Below are 21,998 nucleotides of genomic sequence, written 5' to 3'. Positions count from 1 at the left end.
TCGTGAATTCATTTCTATCTGCATAGTATTTTATATTTCAAAGTGTTGTCTTATTCTTTCCTCCTAATGTTCATTTTACAAATGAGTAAATAAGCACTCACAGAGTTAGAGTGAGTGTCCCAAAATCACATAGCTAGTCAGTTACAGGTTTTAATCAAAATCTTCCTCTTGAGTAATCCTGTCTGATTCATGGCATGTTATACTGTCTTATACAAATGGTGGTAGAAGATAAGGCTAGCTAGAGAACTAGCTGTGAGAAAATTTATAAGCAAAAGCTTCCAGAATCATATATATTTTGCAACACATTTTAATATAATATTGAAAGACAATTTTTTTATGTTTAAACCCTAATGCAATATTTTCATTACCTTCTAGTTTGCAAACATTGCCTATTTATAGGGTATATATACACATGCACACTACTGAGGTGCAAATGTGGCTAAAAAAGAGCTGAGAAGGTGTTTAATCTGTTTAAAATATGTTTAGATACAGTTTTGAATAAATCTATTCCTACATTGTATTTAGATAGGGTTTACATTTACATCTGGAACATTAAACTAGTTTGGAATACATCATGCTTCCACTTGCCTCCCTCCAGTCCTGATAGACATTGCTGATCAATTATAGTTTTCTTTCCTGTTGAACCAGTTCATGGGCTCAGGCAGGTTCAATTCCCGTCTCTAAGAAGTTCATTTCTACTCATCAGTTGGTATTGACAAGTGAAATTAAACACATTTTCCATTCCTCTTATTAAGTCTTAGACATTCTCTGTGTAACTGGCAAAAAAACAAAAACAAAAACAAAAACAAAAAACTCTTATTTTCAAAAACAACAAAACATGTGAGTAGACACCTAAACTTTGCTTGCTGACTCGTGCCTAGCAATGGGCTGGGAATTTGCCAGAGAGTATTTCCTTTAATCCATTTAATACTCGGAAGAGTTTCACATTTTATAAATGGAGAAATCAGGACTCAGAAATGGGATATTTTATCCCTTACAGCATAGCAGAAAGTGTTAGGGATGCATTCAAATTTTCTGCTTAGGAGGAGGTTACTGTAATATATCAGCTACACAACTCCTGCCTCAAATAATCACTTTGAGAATTCCTGACCTCTAAATTAGATATACATTAAATAAAATTAAATAAAATCTGTCAAAAAGAAACCAGCATCCAGCATGTGCCAGGCTATGTTTTCTTTTTCTTATTTATTCTTTCTTTTCTTTAGATTTAGAGAAACAGCATCTTATGTATTATCATCTTAAATACTTTTGTTATATTTGCCTTTGTGTTTCAGAGAGAATTTCTTAAAATGGTGACTTCTGAGACTTTAAAATTGAGGATTAAAAAGGCCACTAACTTTAAAGATTAGTAGACTCCAACTAAGTTAATTAAACTATGGTGAACTATCTCTTTTAAACTGGGTTAGAGTGTTGTAATTTCTTACAATGTCATAGGATAAATAGGAGGACCCGATAAAACAACTCACTGAAGTTTATGATCCTAAGAATGTTGCTCTTAATTTATATTTTGTCTCCAACATTTGTTGCAACTTCTACACTTTCATGAAGACTGCAATAATGTGATCAGAGAGTTTTGTAATATTGAGGAGAGGTAGTGTGAAAATCATGAATATTAAAAGACTGCTTTGGGACAAAGTTAAAGAGAAATTGATGGCTTTAATAATGTCAGAGACAAAAGGCATTGGACAAGCTCAGTAGCATTTAAAATATTTATTAAACCGAGTCTGTAATTTTTCATAGGAAAGTTGCTTTAATGGCAAAGGAAGTCATGATGCAAACAGAACCATCCAGCTGCTGCTGTGAGTCAGGACTGCTTCAGAGACATTTATATTCTTACCCTCAAGCTTTCTTAGAACCTTTTCTAACAGTTGCAGCTGTGTGAATAATTTGTGGAAGAGTCGTGATAGAATTCTTCAAAAGAATACAAGATAATAGCACCAAGAAAAAGGAAAAAATAGTCAGTGCTTAGTTGTTTACTTACCAGTGACCTGACGATTCACCTTAAATTCATTTTTGTTTTCAGTTAGAATGAAGTCACTGTATTGGGTCAGTGATCTCTATCTCTTGACTAAATTCAGGCATCCAAAACAGCCAGGTTATGCTGTCTCCATACTCTCCAGCAATAATGCAGAAACTTCTAAAGAAAGATCAGTGTATGAAAGTATGAAGAATGAGAAAAAAGTAAGACTTAGCTTTACAGAGATTTTTTTTTTTCCACATTAGAATCTTCCTAATACTGGATCAGAAGCATCATTACATTAAATGAATTCTATTAGATCCTTCCTAATGTAGATAGAAGTACTGGTTTAGTCTAATGCAGTTAAGTTGCTATGGGCCTTTGAGAAATGTATATCTATCTACCTTTCCTTTTTTTCCCTACTATCGTCATAAAACACATAATGGTTTTCGGATGATAAATGTTTACAAAGATTCCATGTAAACATCAAAGTTTCCAGAAAGAAAAACCTGTGTAAATGTAAATATATTTTATTTTATTTAGTTTCCTCCATTTTCCATTTCTATTTTTTTTTAAGTATCAGAACCTCACTTTCATTTCTAAATTTGTGTAACGTTAAAATGTACTAGTCTTATGTATTATTAGAGCAATTGGTCATCTGTATATAGTGTCTGATTATTTACATTTGATGCGCTAAGAACCATCAGATGAACTAAATACAATTTTATTAGATTTGTTTAATTTATTTAAATGGTGATGTCATTTTAAAACTGAGCAATAGTTCAGTTTCCTTGAAAAGTTACATATATTTGAGATGCATTGTTAATACTGCTCTGAAATACTATAAATGCACTAATTTATTATTTGACCTTTACTTTTAAAATACGATTTTTTCCAGGATCTCTGATGTGCCTTATGTATTAGAGCTAACAATCTAATTCATAATTTAATGAATGTGGATGCCAAGTAGTCAAATTCCAGTAGATACTTTCATAAAGACATTTATTATACTATTAGGACCATCTGAGACAATTTGTGCTAAGAATGTATTTTTTTTTTCAATGCTCCACTTGGCTAATTTCAACTTGAACCTATCACTCATTGGATGTGTAATATAGAAAAGAGAGCAAGTGAGTGATGGAGAGAGTTACCAGCACAATGTACTGTGCTCAGGAGTTGCTCAGTGAATAGCTATATATTATTATCTTAAAACTCAAAAATAAACAAATCAAATTTTATACTTTACCTAATTTTTGAATAAAATATATACATTTACATCCTTTTGTATCTCCTTCCATTTTAGGTAATGGAAGTTTACTTGATTACATTTTTGTAGAATAAATTATAATATGTAATGTCAACTTTTTATAATGTTTCTGTATTAATATATACATAATGTATTATTTGATATTTATATTATATGATTGTATTGGATATTATTATATAAAGTAACCCAATTAGTTTAAACTATTTAAGTTGAAGGCATTTCCTGAGCTGTATTAGCAAGACAGTCAAATATCATTTGGAATTATTGAGTATATAGAAACTTATCTTTAAGTATCACCTTTTGCATAAAATATTAGGAGCCTATTTAAAACTTTTCTTGGTAGTCCATGCAAATTGGATCCTAAATTCAATGTGACAACAATTTGGTAGTCTTTATCGTTTCTTTTTTTTCATGCATTGCCAATAGAAAGAAAAAGACAAGTTTATAGAGTGCACTTCCTAACTAAAAATGACTGTAACAAATGGTTTGAAATGTTCTCTGGAGGATTATTGACTTTTTAATTCAGGCTGCCATCAATCCTCATTTATATTTCATAATATGTATCCTGGGAAAAGGAAGCTACTTTTAAATGTGTAGCTTGTCACTGAGGTTAAATAGTTGTTATGCCAATCATTTATCTTTCAATTCTATGTGAGTTAAGAGACACTTTTCAGAAAATCACTTAACACCAATAAACTAAGTGAGACACATGTCAATTACGTAAAAGTATTATTTTTTCATATATATAATCTATATGAGAATTAACGTTTCATGTGACAAAAATTATTATTCACTAGTTTTCTTTCTGTCTCTTCATAAGTACATCAATAAAGTAGAAGCAGCTTGGAATGTAGAGGAAATTGAACATCTTATCTAAAAAGGTTTCCTTTGGGGAGTGTCAGTGCCAATATAAGTGGCCCACGTAATATGTATATTTTCCAGTATGAATAATGTGTCATCTGTTGCTCTTATTGAGGTGATTTATGTGCTTCCTTCCAAACTAATTCTCAGATTTAGGCTGTTTCAATTTTTTGCTACTCCAAAGATTGTTACAACAAGAATTGATCCTTACAAATCCTGTGGCGAGACAAACTTTATCTTATTAAATATTTATTGAGAGTTGTTATTAATATCTATTCTGATTCCCTGTATGTCTTTTTTAAAAAGCTCATCTCCTAACTCTAGTTATTAAAAGATTAGAGATCAGTCAGATTAGTCTAAATATTTTAAAGAGTTATTTTACTCCACCCCTTACAGTGCCATAAGTATGCTAACATATCTCTTTAACAAGTTATTTGTTTTAACCTTCAATAAAATAAAATACTGCAATAACTACTCTGCTCTAGATACATCAGGAGAGCCTAAACATGTGCTTTATGTCACCAGGAAAGCAGGCACAGAAATACTAGGAGAATCATTTTTGAAAGTATATTTAGTATTTAAAAAAAAATCATTTAAGTAGTCCTCAAGGAAAAGAATAAAATCAGAACTTGGTTTTACCCCTTGTCACTGTGCAAGCTTGTGTATGTTTTAACACTTTTGAATGAGGAATGGCAGGAAGGGTGCAGCAGATTTCTTGTTGTACTTAGAGCTTTGAAAGTTTATTATTTTTCTGCTTCTAAAAATATTAAAGGCGATGTACAGGATACAGACCCAACTATGGACACTAAGGGTTATTGGGGCCTTTCTGAAGACACCTTCCCCTGCCTCATTTTTCTCTGTGTAGTTAACATGAATCTAGTTTAATATTTCCAGAGTATAGCTGGGAAAGGGAACTAAGAGGCCAGTGGGGTGATCGGCTGTAGTACTGATGTGGTGGCTTTAACTAGTCTTGGTTTGCATTACTTTTATAGTTTCAGTAAATCTGGAAGATTGGCACTTATTCAATAGTCAATTAAATTTGTATATACAATGGATCCTCCAGACAATAAAAAATAAGAGTGATGAAATTAACTTTGCACTATATTTGAATCACCAAATAGAATCTCAGATTGTTTTTGGACCTTCTGGTTTTTTATTGTCATTCTGATGGCTGAAATAAAAGCATATCAGATAGTTTAAAATACATGCATTAACCAGAGAGCAAATGGTCCAGGTGAACAAAACTTTTATGTCCTGTTCTTGTCTTTTGATATCTCCTGCAGAAACTTCTTTGACAGAGAACTAGAGTCCTCTCCTTTATTTACCAAGTCATAGTCTTATTAAGGACACTGTGTGTTACATATACTCTCATGGCCATTCTAAATAGCAAATGCTAAATTGTAAATGTGAGAAAGGAATCAGTGTGATAAGCCTGTAACATACATCCTGTGGAACTTTTCTTCATGATCTTCATTACACCAGTCACTCAGCTACATCAGGGAATTTAATAATTAAATAAGGCAAAACCTCTTCTCTCAAAGAGCCTATTATTAATCATATATATAATATCCTATATTGCTGGATGATATTTATTGTTCGACAATATATATTGCTTTGCAATATACAACTCTTTATTTTTACAATTTTGTTTGATTTTCAAAACCTTAAAATATGGTACAATATTTATTTTACATATAAGAAAACAAAGACTCAAAAATGTTTGAAAATGACCTCAAGATCACATAACTATTAAATAGCAGAATAAAGACTCAAAATCATTTGTCTCAGTCAAAATGTCTTTAAATGACAACAAATAAACATATTTTCATTAGCAGGGAATTTTCCAAATCTGAGGTCTAGAATTCACTTGTGGAGCACTTTCATAAAAACGATATGCATTCTCAATATTAAGTATGGAAAGGTAGCACTCTCTACAATTAAAAAAATTCAGCTGTCCAGAACTATTTGCTTTCAGTGTGAATAGATTTAATATTTATAATAAAGATAGCTTGTTAATTTTTCTTGGAAAGGACAGTATGCTTTTTGATATTGGAATTAAAATGTCTAAACCATTTGTTCAAGTGTATTCAAATTCTTATCTAACCTCAAAAATTTACATAGCATGATCATCTGAAAAGTATACAATTAATAGTCCATCATTACATAATTCCTGAATCATTTCCTACAGAGTTTAGTACATTATAATGACAATTATAATGTTCTTGGAATGCCTGGCACTTGTAGGTAATTGATACATGTAGATTTACTGAATGAAAGCAGGATTTCTCTCACAGCATTTTTGGTGGTAAACTGGATAATTGACTGTCCATACAATTGCATATGATGTATATCTAACTACCTATGACATAACTCAAGTTCAAGAGGCATACACTCATTGGAAAAATATAAAAGATTCAGCATGGTGCATATGCTGAAAATGTCTCTCCCACAACCATATTCACTACACTGTCATACTCCCCTAAACACTTCAAAATTCAGCTCATTTTCCTTTAAAGCATTTTGTGTTGATAACTCCGGTTTTTCTGTAACTACCACACCTCTTTCAACTCTATTACAGGACATAAAGTGTTCTGTTACAATTATTTTTTCCTGGTTTTCATTATTGAACAGCACATACTTTGAGAGTATGAGACATATGTTGTCCTTCTGTGTCAACCTAACAGTTTACAGTTTATCACAGATATTAAGTTAATTATGACTAATTAAATGAGCAAAATGAGCATTTTGGTAAGTGGTACTGTATTTGGATTGTTTCTACAAAGATGAGTTTTACCAATTTTGTAGAAGGGGAATGCAAATGAAAAAAGATTTGATGGCTGAAATTAATATAATGGTAACTAGAGGCAATAATAACTAAAGGTACCATGAACATGGTTTATTATTCCATTGATTTTAGTCTTATTTCATTTTTATCAATCACATTTTAAATAATGTTTCAGAATGTTTTACAAAGGGTTTGAGCACCATGTGTTAAATATATTTATAGATAGTTAATATATTTGTTCCTTTATTAAACTTAAAGTATTTGAAATATTTTATTACTGATATTTACAAATATGCGAACTTGTATCATGCAAACTGACCAAATTCCCTTATTATCACAATTCATCTAAAGAATCTTTTGTATTTTAATTTACTCTATGCCATCTACAAGTGCTTAAGATAACTCTTATCATAATAAAGAAAATACTTTCTTTTTTTGTTTTCTAAAAGTAAATGAGTTTTCTGCAATTATGGAAAATATCACACAATTTTACTTCTTTAAACTGTTAACATGGTGAATTAAATTCAGTGATTTTTTGAATGTCTATAATTAACTCAATATATTATGGTATATTACCATTTTAGTATTCTGATAAATTTTGTTTGATAATATTTTGTGCGGGAATTTTTCATCTATTTTCATGAGTGACATTGACCACTAATTATTCTTTCTTCGAATGCCTTGTCACATTTCAATATCAAGTTTATGTTGACTTCATTAAAAAGCTAGGGATTTTATTAGTTTCTATGCTGCATAATAAATTAGCTAAAATATTAGTGGCTTAAAACAATAAACATTTATGCTCTTAGAGATAACAGGAAAATCGAGATGTGCAGTAGTAAACAGGGAAATGATTTAAATAATTAAAAAATTTATTTAAATAACCAAATAATTTGAGAACAGCTTAGCTAGGTGATCCTGGCACAAGGTCTTTTCTGAGATTTCAATCAACATGTTGGTCAGAGCTGTAGTCATCTGAAAGCTTGATTGGGGCTGGCATGTCTACTTCCAAGATTACTCACTCACATGGCTATTGGCAGGAGGCCTTAGTTTTTTGCTGGCTGTTGTCATGGGGCCTCTCTCTGCCCCTTGGTATATAAGCATCCCCATAAGACTGATTCAGTATCTTTTTTTTTTTTTTTTTTTTATTTATTATACTTTAAGTTCTAGGGTACATGTGCATAACGTGCAGGTTTGTTACATATGTATACTTATGCCATGTTGGTGTGCTGCACCCATCAACTCGTCAGCACCCATCAATTCATCATTTATATCATGTATAACTCCCCAATGCAATCCCTCCCTCCTCCCCCCTCCCCCCTCCCCATGATAGGCCCCAGTGCGTGATGTTCCCCTTCCCGAGTCCAAGTGATCTCATTGTTCAGTTCCCACCTATGAGTGAGAACATGCGGTGTTTGGTTTTCTGTTCTTGTGATAGTTTGCTAAGAATGATGGTTTCCAGCTGCATCCATGTCCCTACAAAGGACGCAAACTCATCCTTTTTTATGGCTGCATAGTATTCCATGGTGTATATGTGCCACATTTTCTTAATCCAGTCTGTCACAGATGGACATTTGGGTTGATTCCAAGTCTTTGCTATTGTGAATAGTGCCGCAATAAACATACGTGTACATGTGTCTTTGTAGTAGAATAATTTATAATCCTTTGGGTATATACCCAGTAGTGGGATGGCTGGGTCATATGGTACATCTAGTTCTAGATCCTTGAGGAATTGCCATACTGTTTTCCATAATGGTTGAACTAGTTTACAATCCCACCAACAGTGTAAAAGTGTTCCTATTTCTCCACATCCTCTCCAACACCTGATTCAGTATCTTATGACGTGGCAGTTGAATTCCACAAGAGCAAGAGAACAATGAAAATATTGCAATACCTTTTATGACCTAATCCTGGATGTTATGCACCATTACTTTACCACAGCTCTGTTCATTAACAGTACATCATTAAATCCAGCCCATAGGTCCCATGTGTAACGTGAGAACAATTAGCCTTTATCTTTTGAAGACAGGAGTGTCAACAACTGATAGAGATTTTAACACTACCAAAGAGATGCCTCTAGCCTCGTTTTATGCTCTAAAAGAGTTTGTATAAGATTGGTGTTATTTTTACTTTATTTTGGGAAAGTTCTAAAGTTTTCTTTGATTAAAAGTTTTTAAATAAATTAAATGAATTTAAATGTTATAAGACTTTTTAGATTTCGTACTACTTTTTGTGTAGGTTCTGCTAGATGCTTGCGTTTCCAGAAATCTGTTCATTTTATTTAAAGTTATGTGTTGGCATAAAGCTGTCTATAATTTGTTCTCTTTAGTTTTTACCATTTCTGTAAGAATTTAGCTATCAGTCTGACTTCCTTGGTATGCCATTTTGTTTCTTGGGGTTGCTTTTTATGATTTGTCTTTTTTTCTTTGGCATTCTATAGTTTTACTGTAATGTCTATATATCGCCTTTTTTAAGAAAGTCCATCATCTTTAGGCTTTTGGAATCACTGGTTTGATGTCTTACACAGAACTGAGAATATCACAATGGTTACCTCTTCAAATACTGCTCTCTTCTTTTACTCCAGTAAGGTATTCTTAATCTATTCTGTATTCACTTACTCTCTCATCTGTATTTTCTGTGTTTTGTACCTCTGTGCTAATTTATTGTGGATATGATTTTTTTCTGACTTAACTTTCTATTAGCTCCTTTCTTCTTCAGCTGTATCTAATCTGGAGTTAAATGCAAACATTCAGTTTATAATTTCTGTTTTTGTCATTTAAAAATATTATAGCATTTCTAGTTGATTTATTTTAATTACAATATTATGTTGTATAACTTCCTAACATTTTATGTTTAGCTATCAACTCTTTAAACACAGGAAGCATAGATGAGTAATAACTCCAGTTACTAGAATTTGGTGGCTTTTTAAAACTTGACTGTCGTTTTTATTTTTACTGGTTAAGTTTGTATTTTCTTGAGGCAAGCCTTGAGAAATTTTGTTGCATTCAGCAAACTTGATTTCATAAACCATTTTCAAAATTATTTTAATTATAAAGATAATAGGTTCTTTAAGAGTGGTATTCCATCTATGACTGTCAGGCACTGGGAGGTACCAGAGATCTTTCAATGAATCTTTGGACATTTTGTGGCCAATTAAATGCAATGCAACTAGTGACCTAGTACAGAGAAACTGTTACTATGCCAGGATCTCCAGCCACAATTATTGTGGGACCACAATACTAAGCCCATTTACTGTAGTTGAGACTGCATACCAGAATCAGCTGATTCCCTGATATTGGCATGTATTTGTAAACCATAAATAAATACATAATCCTGACTTCCCAGAAATTTTGGGGTCTGGTAAGGTAGAAGAGATAAATCACTACATTTGATTCAATGTAGCAACAGGGCCAGATCTTAAAGAAATACACAACGAATTAATTAATGTCTAAAAGAAGAAAATACAAAACCTCTCAAGATGTCTTATTATTTTTTAAATTACATGTGCACACACATGCATATGTGTGTATACATGGGAGAAAAAGACAGAAATAAAATACCCGTGATTAGTAATCAACTCTGACTTCAGAATCTTCACCTGCTTTGGGAACTACTCTTGAGGGAGAAACAGCTGTAGCTCACTTCCATGAGCCTTACAGTTTCTTCTGTACTCATTCTGCCATTCCTCATTTTGTCCCTAAGTTAGTTATGGTTTCTGAAAACGCTTTCCATAAACTTTTCCAGGATTTTAAATCCTAGTCAGGAAGATAATCAGAATCAATGATTATCATTTTTTTCAACATTACTAGAAAGTTATCAATTAATCCACATCTCACTTTTAATTGTTGAGTGTTTCTATAATTATGCCTAATGCTGTATTTAAGACATCTCATTTTAATATCAATGATTTTATATATATATAAAAGATTGCAAAAATGTTTGAGATTGTATTCATCACTAGTTAATTCAGTGAGTGACTTCTATAAAGAAAATTATTTTACCTAATCAAAATGCAATTATCAAATCAGGAAATGTAACATTAGTAGTGTCTCAATATATAATACAGGGACTATATATATATACATATATATAATATACGTGTGTGTGTGTGTGTGTATATATATATATTTTTTTAGAGGCGGGAGTTCAATGGCACAATCTTGGCTCACTGCAACCTCCACCTCCCGGGCTCAAGTGATTCTCCTGCCTCAGCCTCCCAAGTAGCTGGGATTATAGGCATGCGCCACCATGACCAACTAAATTTTTTGTATTTTTAGTAGAGACGGGGTTTCACCATGTTGTCCAGGCTGGTCTTAAACTCCTGACCTCAGGTGATCCACCCGCCTCGGCCTCCCAAAGTACTGGGATTACAGGCGTGAGCCACTGCACCCGGCCAATACAGGGACCATATTTAAATTTTGTCAATTCTCTTAGTAATACACTTTATAGCTTATTTTTCTGAGTCCAGGACCCAATATTGATTTGCATATTTTATTCATTTCTTATAACTCATTTCTTTCAGTCTAGAGTGTTTCATTGGCCTTCTTTGCCTTTCCTTTTTTATTCAGATAAAATCCACATGCCATATAACTGTGCCTAAATGAACCATATAGTAACTTATAATATATTTACAGTGTTGTGTAACCATCACCACTATCTAAGCCTAGAACATTTTTGTCACCCCCAAATAAACTTCATGTCCATTAAACAGTGATTTCCCATTCCTCTCTTTCCTCAGTCCCTATCAACAACCAATCTGCTTTCTGTCTCCATGGATTTGCCCATTCTGAATGTTTTATAAATGAATTAATATAATATACACATTTGTGTCAGATTCCTCTCACTTAGCATAATACCTCCAATATTCATGTTGTATAATGCATTAGTATTTAAAAATGCAGTAGAGTGCATTTTTATTGCGTGGCTGCATCATTTTATATTCCCTCCAGCAATGTGAAAGAGTTCCAGTTTCTCCACATACTCCACCAACAACATGTTATTTTCTGATTTTTGTTTATTGGTTTAAATAGCCATTCCAGAGGGTATGAAGTGGTAACATGTAGTGGTTTGGATTTGCATTTCCCTCTTTTTGATTTTTTTTTAATTTTTGAATCTTTTCATGTGTTTATTAGCCATTTATATGTCTTCAGTGGAGAAATGACTATTCAATTTTTTTGTCCCAAATTTTAATTGAGTTGTTGGCTTTTTAGTTCTGATTTGTAACATTTCTTTATATATTCTGGATACTGTCAGAGTTTTCAAATATCTTTTCCTATTTTGTGAGTTGTATTTATACTTTTTTAAAATAGTGTCCTTTGATGCACTACAAAATCTAATACATTTATTTTGTTTTTGTTTTTGCTTGTGCTTTTGGGTCATATCTAGAAGAAACCATTGTCCACTCCTAGATCAGAAACATTTATTCAATGTTTTCTTCTGAAAGTTTACTGTTTTAGCTCCTACATTTAAGGATTTGATTTATTTTGAATTCAATTTTTTTTTTTTATGGTATGAGGTAGGAGTTCAGGTCTATTTTTTTGCATGTGGTTTTCCAGTTGTCCCAGAATGATTGAAAAAAAACTTGACCATCAAAGTATGTTTATTTCTACACTCTCAAGTCTATTCCATCTTTGTGTTAGGATTGCACTGCTTTGATTACTGTAGTTTCATTGTATATTTTGAAATCAGCAGGTATGAGCCCCACAGCTTTGTACTTTTTCAAGATTTTTTTTCATCCACTTGGGGGTCTCCTGTAATTTCACATTTATTTGAGGATAAGTTATTTAATTTCTTGAAAAAAAAATGCAGTTAGAACTTTGATAAGAATTACCCTGTACCTTCGTTTTTCTTTTATTTGTCTTTGTCAACTTAGGATTATGATCACTTTACCAAAAGTCTTTGCCAATTTGTACCATGTTACCAATCAGTTCTTTCAATCCAGGAATACAAGGTGTCTTCGGATTTATTTCGGTCTTCTTTAAATTCTTTCAACAAAGTTTCATATTATTTAGTGTGAAAGTTTTGCATCTCTTTGGTGAACTTTATTCCTAAATACTTTATTTTTTGATACTATTGTAAATGGAGTTATTAATTTCCTAACAGGCTATAATAAAAATATTTTATTTTCCTTTCATTTTATACTCATTCATTTATTTATATAACTGAATTCATAGTTTTATTTAATTCCTTATACTCTCTTGTAATTACTAATTATGTCAGTGCTCAAATTGTCCCATATTTAGCAAATTGGAGTCTCTTTTAACTGGTTTTTGTATCCTTTTGGTATGCCTCATCATTCTTTGAGGACTTCTTTAATTTCTGAAACAAGGTATTCCAGGCTCACCTTATATTTTCCCTAGAAAATCCCAGAATAGTTGTTATCCAGTTAACACTGGTACCTTTCAGTGGAAACTACAATCTGTAGAAATGTATAGCATCATTAAAATATATAATTTATTATTTATCTTATTGCAATTTTTGTTTCTTTTGGAAAATTAAATAGAAAATATGAATCACTAATTCACTTTCTCTTTCATTTTTTCCTTTAGTTCCTCCAGTCATCCGGGTGTATCCAGAGAGTCAGGCTAGAGAGCCTGGGGTAACTGCCAGTCTTAGGTGCCATGCAGAGGGGATACCAAAGCCTCAGCTTGGCTGGTTGAAGAATGGAATTGATATTACACCAAAGCTGTCCAAACAACTCACGCTTCAAGGTGCTTTTTACTTGCATTTTTTTCTCTTAAATGACCATGTAGAAAATTTATACTAAAATTTATAAGGTTATTTGGAAAATAAAAGAAAAATGAGTGTTGCTGGCAACAGAATGTCACAAACATGAAAAAAATGCTTATGTCTAAGAAATTATATGGGAAGGACTCTTTTAACATTTTAATGTTTTTAATAATAGTCTTGTCATAATGATTAATTGTGCCATTATTTTGGTAATAAGTAAAATATTAAATTATGTATCTTTAAAATACTTGTCCTGTGAATTATAGCAGTTATGCTGAACAGAATAATTAGATCCTTTCACAGAAATTCATTTCTGAAGTTAATTTTTAAATGTTTAAGTAAAACCTTGAATATGTATTATAGAGGACTTCAATACATAATTTTTAATGAAATTTTTAACATATTTTCTAAATGAAGGGAGAAAAATATCAAAAAGTTACTAAATGTTTTCCATTTGCATTTTTTAAAGTTTTGTATTACATTCTAATATACAAAATATTGTACATATTCTAATATTCTAATGTGTAGACATGAATAAATTACTGTATATTAGATAATAATAATCCCAAATATGTGGAAAATAAAACCAGGCAAGATTTGTAAGATCAAATCATTTAAATAATCCAAAAGCAGTTGCATATAATATATTAATTATATTAGTGTTAAAGAAAAAGCACAGATTTTTTTTCATTGTTAGGGGTAACACACAACAGTCATTTTACTGGAGTATCTTCTTCGTGGGCATTATAGTTCTTATTTTATGACTTTACTTTTCTTTAATTTATACTATTAAACATGATCATATTTTGTCACTTTATTACATAGAGTTCTATTATTATTCCACTTTAATAATGGATATATATAATTATACATTTTTAAATAAAAGTTTTTAAAACTTTTACTTATTCTTGCAAGTCAATAGAGACATGTCTGTGAAACTGTCCTTAAACTTTAAAAACTTTAGTCCTAGAAATCACTAATGTGCATACATAGGTCAGACACATTTGCACACATATCTAGTGATGACCTCGAGAGGTCTATAATGTGAGAAGAGAAGACTTATCTGATTAACAGAAATGAAATGAATAAAAATCTAAATAGCTTCTGACTTTGTCTCTTGTCCATTTAATAGCAATAAACCATATTATAAAAGTATGTCAAAATTTTCTCTCAGGAATATACATGACAACACATTTTTGAAGTTGTTACACTCCAGACTGCAAAGAAATTACTGTCAGTTTTTACAACAGGGAAAAATAGCGAAAGTTTTATGAGGATATGACAAAAAATAAAAGGAGAGAAGAGATAATTCTAAGCACATAGGGGTGTAAAACTCCATGTAGCTTAATAACTATTTAATTATCTACTTATTCATCAGATGCTTCTTTAGTGTTTGTATGTGAAGTCCAGGTCCAGACACTAATTTAATATCTATGGCAATGGCTGGGATAATATGTGAATTAGAGAGAGTAAAATCCCAAGAAAGCACAAATATTTTATTAACAGGCAAGTGAAGAAAATAATAGAAAGAGACTAAAATTCACCAAAAGATAGGAAACTAGGTGATAGTATGGAAGAAGAGAAAGTTAAAAACAAAGAGTTCGACAATAGCAAATACATAGAAAGGTCAATAAAAGACATTGATAAGTGTTTACTTTAAGTGATTAGCATGTTCTTGTGACATTTAGCAAAACAGTATCAGTAACAATCAGTTTTCAATGTGTTTAGAAAAGAAAAGGAGACAAGAAATACAAAAGTCTGTTTTGGCCGGATTACAAAAGGAAAAAAAAAATAGAAGGCAATAGCTCTTGGTGGGGAGGCTTAGAACTGATGGAGATATTTCTTCTTGGATAACTCATCAATCTGAGAAAGTATCAGTAGGGAGAAATGAGAAGGATGAAGGCTGCAGGAAGAGTCACAGAAATCAATAAGAAATAAGGGGAGATTTGCCTTGGAAAGAAACAGAAAATTTCCTGTGAGAAGTAAATCAAGGTGAAACTAGGAACAGAAAGTTTTGAGGCTGCTTTCTGATCACTTCTATTTACCTCACGATTGAAAGAGCAAGATCACTTGCTGAGAGTGAAGTTACTATTATGATGGGAAACATCAAACAAAGTATATAAAGATTTGAAGTAAAAGTAGAGGTGGATATGAAAAGCATCTAACTGGAAAGGTCAAGTGAAATGAATAGCAAGTAGTTTTGAATGTCCTAGGAATTGAAAACTGTGAATCTGAAAATCATAAACTTGCTTATGCAATAGTCTCATAACTTACTCAAAGAACTAGGTGCAGGGACACCAGATGCAGAGATGGGTTAGCTTACTCTAGTTCTAGAGGTTAGGAAGGCAGATGTGTCAGGATGGTAAATAGATAAAGGGATTGGTAGTTCTGGCAATAGAGTGGCAACGTCTAGGAATGCTAGATCACATAGGAAGAGAAGGAAAGACAACGCCACATATAGGTTAGGAGAGCATGTAAAAATATTAGGAGACAGCATTTTAAGAAGGAAGAAATTTATTTGGTATTTCAAAACAAAACCCAGAGAATTTAGGCTGTTAAGTGTGTGGATCCTGAGAAAAAAAAAATAGGTGATTTTGGAGGAGGCCATATCTTATATAAAACAAGAAGGTGAAGCAAATGTAAATACATTGTTTACTACCTATCTTTAGAGCAGGTTCCTATAAACTAAGACCCACAGACCATATCTAGATAGCTGTCTGTTTCTTGAAATAAAGGTGGGTTTTGTTTTTGTTTTTGTTTTCCCTTTTTTTTTTTTTTTTCCTTGTTGTTGTTGGTTTGTCTTTAGAATAAGGTAGCACTCATTTTTCAAAACATATTGTGTGGCTGCTTTAATGCTGCTATGGCAGAGGTTAGTAGTTGCCACAGAAACTGTGTGGCCCACAAAGCCTAAATTATTTACACCTGGCCTGTTGCAACAAGATGAAAACCTGCCAATCCCTTTTTTGGAGTAGTGATTCTCAATGAATGATGCAAGGAATGAGGGTGTGCAGTAAGCATTTGCAAATAAAGAAAGAAGTTCAAGTTATTCAAATGATTATCTCTCTCAAACGTCCACATCCACTGCCTCTCCATATCTCACATCCTTTGGGAGCTACTGGCCTCCTAGCGATGGCAATCAAGCTCTTTTCTCATTGGCTTTCTACCCTCGTTTTCCCAAACCACACTGATTATGTTGCCTTCTACCTGTCACAGATAGTCATGTCCCATTCTACTGCATGTGTGGTTCTTGTAACTGAACAACATGGAACACACAGACACAACTATGTACACAAACACACACACACACAGGCATGCACACCCACATACACACAGAAAGAAAACAAAGAAAAAGAAAAGAAAGAGAAACTTAAACAAATGACTATAACAAACACTCAACTGCTGGGTGCGGTGGCTTATGCCTGTAATTCCAGCCCTTTGGGAGGCCGAGGCAGGCAGATCACCTGAGGTCAGGAGTTCGAGACCAGCCTGGCAAACATGGTGAAACCCCATCTCTACTGAAAACACAAAAAATTAGCCAGGGGTGGCAGTGTGGGCCTGTAGTCCCAGCTACTCGGGAAGCTGAGGCAGGAGAATTGCTTGAACCTGGGAGGCGGAGGTTTCAGGGAGTCGAGATCACACCACTGCACTCCAGCGTGGGTGACAGAGTGAGACTCTGTCTCAAAATAATAATAGTAATAATAATAATAATAATAAGCTTGATGAATGGCAATAGTATACCTGTGTGATTTAGCTCAGTTAATTACTCTTTGAAAACATCTTTCATATGTATTTACCTGCAAGCTAATCATATCGGTATTATTAGATTTCTGAAAAAGCTTAGGGGAATGTAGGTTCTGAATATTATAAGTAAATATATAACTGAAATTATACTTATCAATATGAAATACCTCATATACCATGTAGAATATAGGAAATGATATGAAACATAAAATATGCATTTGATATAGAGTATTGGGCTGTCTTATAGAATGACAGCACAGTTTATGAACACTTGTATGCTTCTGCAATAATTTGGCATGCCTTCAAAGTATGGAAGTAGGAAGAGAAACAATTTAATTAGGACAAGCCAAGAGAACTGTTTGACTGTGTAATCAGAAAGCACTGTTCCAACACTGAAATTGTAGTTTACAAGTTTCATTTCCCTTCTTTTTCAGCAAATGGCAGTGAGGTTCATATAAGCAATGTGCGCTATGAAGACACTGGAGCATACACTTGTATCGCAAAGAATGAAGCAGGAGTGGATGAAGACATCTCTTCTCTTTTTGTGGAAGACTCTGCTAGAAAGACCCGTATGTATTGAACTGCCCCCCACCAGCAGACACACACCATACTCAACACACATTTTTACAGCTTTTTTTAAAAAGTAAAGGCACCAGAAAACTGTGAATTGCACAATGCATTATAACAAATAGATTTTATATGCAGGAAGGATAAAAATCTTGAAATACTAAAAGCAGATTTAAAGATGAAAAAAAGTTGTGAAATTTTCATTACAACACTAGATTTTATTTTTTTGCAAGTACATATGGTGTTTCAGGTCCTGTTTTCCCATTTGCTCTTGGAGGAATTTATATCTCTTGCAAAATCCCTCTCCTCAATTAAATGTGAGGAATTCAAGGCCCCCAAATGTATCCAACGTGTATCTTCTAGGTAGAATACATTACTATATTTCTTTTCCTGTCAGTTACATTGAAGTCACTGGATTAAGACCTGTACAGCATCCTTCTCTACAGAAGGTTCAGTGGTAACTGCCACTCCAAGGCACTCACTGCCCCGACACAAAAACCACACTGTGGCTGTTCTTGGTTTAGTGCTAAAAATCCTTTGCCATCATGGTTCATGTTGTCTGATTGTCTCCTGGAGTTATACCCAAAATGACTTGTTCTCTTTTATTTTCTTTAATTACTTGGCAAAAGGGATACAGATAGGGTGGGGATGCTGAGGATGGATTGCTTTTTATGATAGCTGAACTGTTTGGGACTCAAACTACTATTACAGCATTTATCAAGTGCGCTCTTTGCAAGCAAACAAACAGGCATTTTCTTCCCTTGGTCCACACATGCTACAGTGTGACTGTTTTGGGATAGGGTCTGGATGTTCTTGAAACGACTACTTGCCTTGCTCTCTGCTCTTCAATCCGACTTGTTACGCTGCTATTAATATATGTTTTGCAAGAGTCTGATATTATTGGACCCTCTAACTTGACAGGCCCATTTTTCTGAATCCAGTGTTTGAACAAGGTTAAAGCATTGACCCAGCCAGTAGTCTTCCTATTCTTTCTGAAGTCACTTAGTCCATATTGACATGAGTGGATCCATTGAGAAAGGAGGACCTAAACCAGGTCCCAACTACTAACATATTATTATCTTCATTTTTTCTGGTTAGGACAATCATCATTATAAAGAAATATTTAAAAAGGAAAGTCTTTAGGTAGAAAAAAGAAAAAAAAAAAAACTGGATTTAATGACCTGCATAAGGTCTACCATAATTCCTTTACTCTATTCCTTTTATGTGGTACAGCCGATACTAAGTTGGAATTCACTTTCTGTGAAAAACTAATTTTAGGTGACGAGGAATTAAAAATGTTTGCTTTCTTTGTCCTTATGATGATGTTTGTGAAACAGATTTTAATATTAACTCTATATTCTTACTTTATTTTAATGTTTGTCATGTACTTTTAAATTTATTTCCCTAGTTACAACAGTAAAACACCTAGCCAAAGCTCCTTTTATCAACTATCATACAACTTTTTAGTGTGTGAATTCTAGGAAAATTTTAGGAGAAGATTTAACAGGATTAAATTTTCAACAAGGTTTAAATCTTGTTGAAGTAAAAGTGCCCGTTTAAAAAATAATGATGCACATAATTAAAGTCAGGACAATACTAAATAAGTAAACTGAGTAGAATATTAGCAACTGCGGGAAAGTATAAACAGGAAATGTAATAATAATATTATGTAAAAATGTAATAATGTAATAACTTGACAGAAGACATTTCCCTTGGGATACCTCCTAATAGTTAGATGCCAGAACTCTGTATAACAAAAGAAAACCAAAATCTGGTGGATTTCATAGTAGTGAAAATTACCACCTTTTGTAACCCCCATCTTAAGGATTGTGGATCTGGGTTCTTTTCTAGTAATTTTGTGGAAAGAGATCAATACTAGATATACATGGCACATTTGTATTTTGGAATGCTAGATATTTTCCTTATTTTTTAATTTTATTTTTTCAAAAATTTCAAATTTTATTATAAAGAGTACATGTGCAGTTGTGTTACATGAGTATATTGCTTGATGCTGAAGTTTTTGGTACAAGTGATCACATCATCCAGGTAGTGAGCATAGTACCCAATAGATTGTCTTTCAGCCCATGCCTTCTTTCATACCTCACTCCTTTAGTAGTCCCCAGTGTCTCTTTTTCCCATCTTTATGTCTATGTGTATTCCATATTTAGCTCCTACCTATAAGTGAGAACATGTGGTATTTGGTTTCTGTTCTTGCATTAATTCACTTAGGATAATGGCCTCCAGCTTCATTCATTTTGTTGCAAAGACTATGATTTCATCCTTCTTTAAGGCCGCATAGTATTCCATGATGTATGTGCACCACAGTTTCTTTAACCAACCCACCGTTTATAGGCACCTAGACTGATTCCATGTCTTTGCTATTGTGAATAGTGCTGCAACAAACATGCAAGTGCATGTGTCTTTTTGGTAGAATGATTTATTTTATTTTGGATATAAACCCAGTAATGGGATTGCTGGGTCAAATAGTGCATCTGTTTTAAGTTCTATGAGAAATCTCCAAACTGCTTTCCACAGTGGCTGAACAAGTTTGCCCTCCCACCAACAGGATATAAGCATTCTCTTTTCTCCATAGCCTTGCCAGCATCTACTGTTTTTTGACTTTTTAATAATAGTCATTCGGACTAGTGTGCGATGATATCTCATAGCAGTTTTGATTTGCATTTCTCTGATGCAAATCAGAGTGGTGATATGGAGCATTTTTCATATGTTTGCTGACCATTTGTATGGCTTCTTTCAGTAAGTGTCTGTTCTTATGCTTTGCCCATTTTTAAATTGGATTATTCGATTTTTGCTTATTGACTTGAGATCCTTGTAGATTCTGGATATCAGACTTTTATTGCTTGCATAGTTTACATATATTTTCTCCCATTCTGTAGGCTGTCTGTTCACTTTGTTAGTAATTTCTTTTGCTGTACAGAAGCTCTTTAGGTACTCTTGTCAATTATTATTTTGTTGCAATTGCTTTCGGGGACTTAGCCATAAATTCTCTGCCAAAACCAATGTGGAGAAGGGTATTTTCCACGTTTACCTTTAGAATTCTTATAATTTAAGGTCTTACACTGAAATCTTTAACCCATCTTGAGTTAATTTGTGTGTACGGTAAGAGGTAGCGGTACAGTTTCATTCTTCTGCATGTGGTTAGCCAGTTATCCCAGGACCATTTATTGAATAGGGAGTCCCTTCCCTGTTGCTTTTTTTTGGTCTATTTTGTCAAAGATAAGATGGTTGTAAGTGTATGGGTTTATTTCTGGGGTGTCTGTTTCATTCCATTGCTCTTTGTGTCTGTTTTTATACCAGTACCATGCTGTTATGGTTACTGTCTCCCTGCAGTATATTATGATACCTATGGATTTGTCCTTTTTCCTTAGGATTCTTTGGCTACTCATGCTCTCTTTTGGTTCCAAATGAATTTGAGGATAGATTTTTTTAATACTGTGAAATATGACATTGGTATTTTGGTAGGGACATCTTTTAATCTGTAAATTGCTTTGGATAGCATGGCCATTTTAGCAATATTGATTATTCTAGTACATGAGCATGAAATACTTTTCCATTCATTTGTGTCATCTCTGATTTCTTTCAGCAGTGCTTTGTAGTTATCCTTTTAGAGATCTTTCACATCATTGGTTAAATAAATTCCTAGGTATTACATATATTTTTAGCTATTATAAATGGAATTGTGTTTTCAATTTGGTATCAACTACAATGATATTGGTATATAGAAATGTTGCTAGTTTTTGTACATTGATTTTGTATCCTGAAACTTTACTGAATTTGTCAGTTCCATGAAGCTTTTTGCAACATCATTAGGGTTTTTTTTTTTTATGTATAGGATCATATTCCCAGCAAAGAGAGATACATTGACGTCTTCTTTTCCTATTTGGATGTATTTTATTTCTTTTTCTTGCCTGATTGCTCTGGGTAGTACTTCCAGTACTAGGTTGAATAGAAGTAGTGAGAGTGGGCATTCTTTACTTGTTCCAGTTCTCAAGAGAAATGCTTCCAGCTTTTGTCCATTCAGTATGATGTTGGCTGTGGGTCTGTCATAA

General features: G+C 33.0%; 1 protein-coding gene across 3 annotated transcripts in view; it reads left to right on the top strand.

Annotated features, from left to right (window-relative positions):
• Nucleotides 1-21,998, top strand: part of FSTL5 (follistatin like 5) — an 838,888-nt gene that overhangs the window by 664,502 nt on the left and 152,388 nt on the right. For all 3 annotated transcript variants that reach the window (XM_030916851.1, XM_030916843.1, XM_030916838.1), the window contains exons 9-10: nt 13,440-13,601; nt 17,796-17,930. In XM_030916851.1, coding sequence (XP_030772711.1) covers nt 13,440-13,601; nt 17,796-17,930 — 297 coding nt within the window. The remainder of the gene's footprint in view (nt 1-13,439; nt 13,602-17,795; nt 17,931-21,998) is intronic.

This window comes from Rhinopithecus roxellana, chromosome 2 (assembly GCF_007565055.1).
Source record: "Rhinopithecus roxellana isolate Shanxi Qingling chromosome 2, ASM756505v1, whole genome shotgun sequence".
NCBI classification, from domain to species: Eukaryota; Metazoa; Chordata; class Mammalia; order Primates; family Cercopithecidae; genus Rhinopithecus; species Rhinopithecus roxellana.
This window is presented reverse-complemented; position numbering and strand designations above follow the sequence as displayed.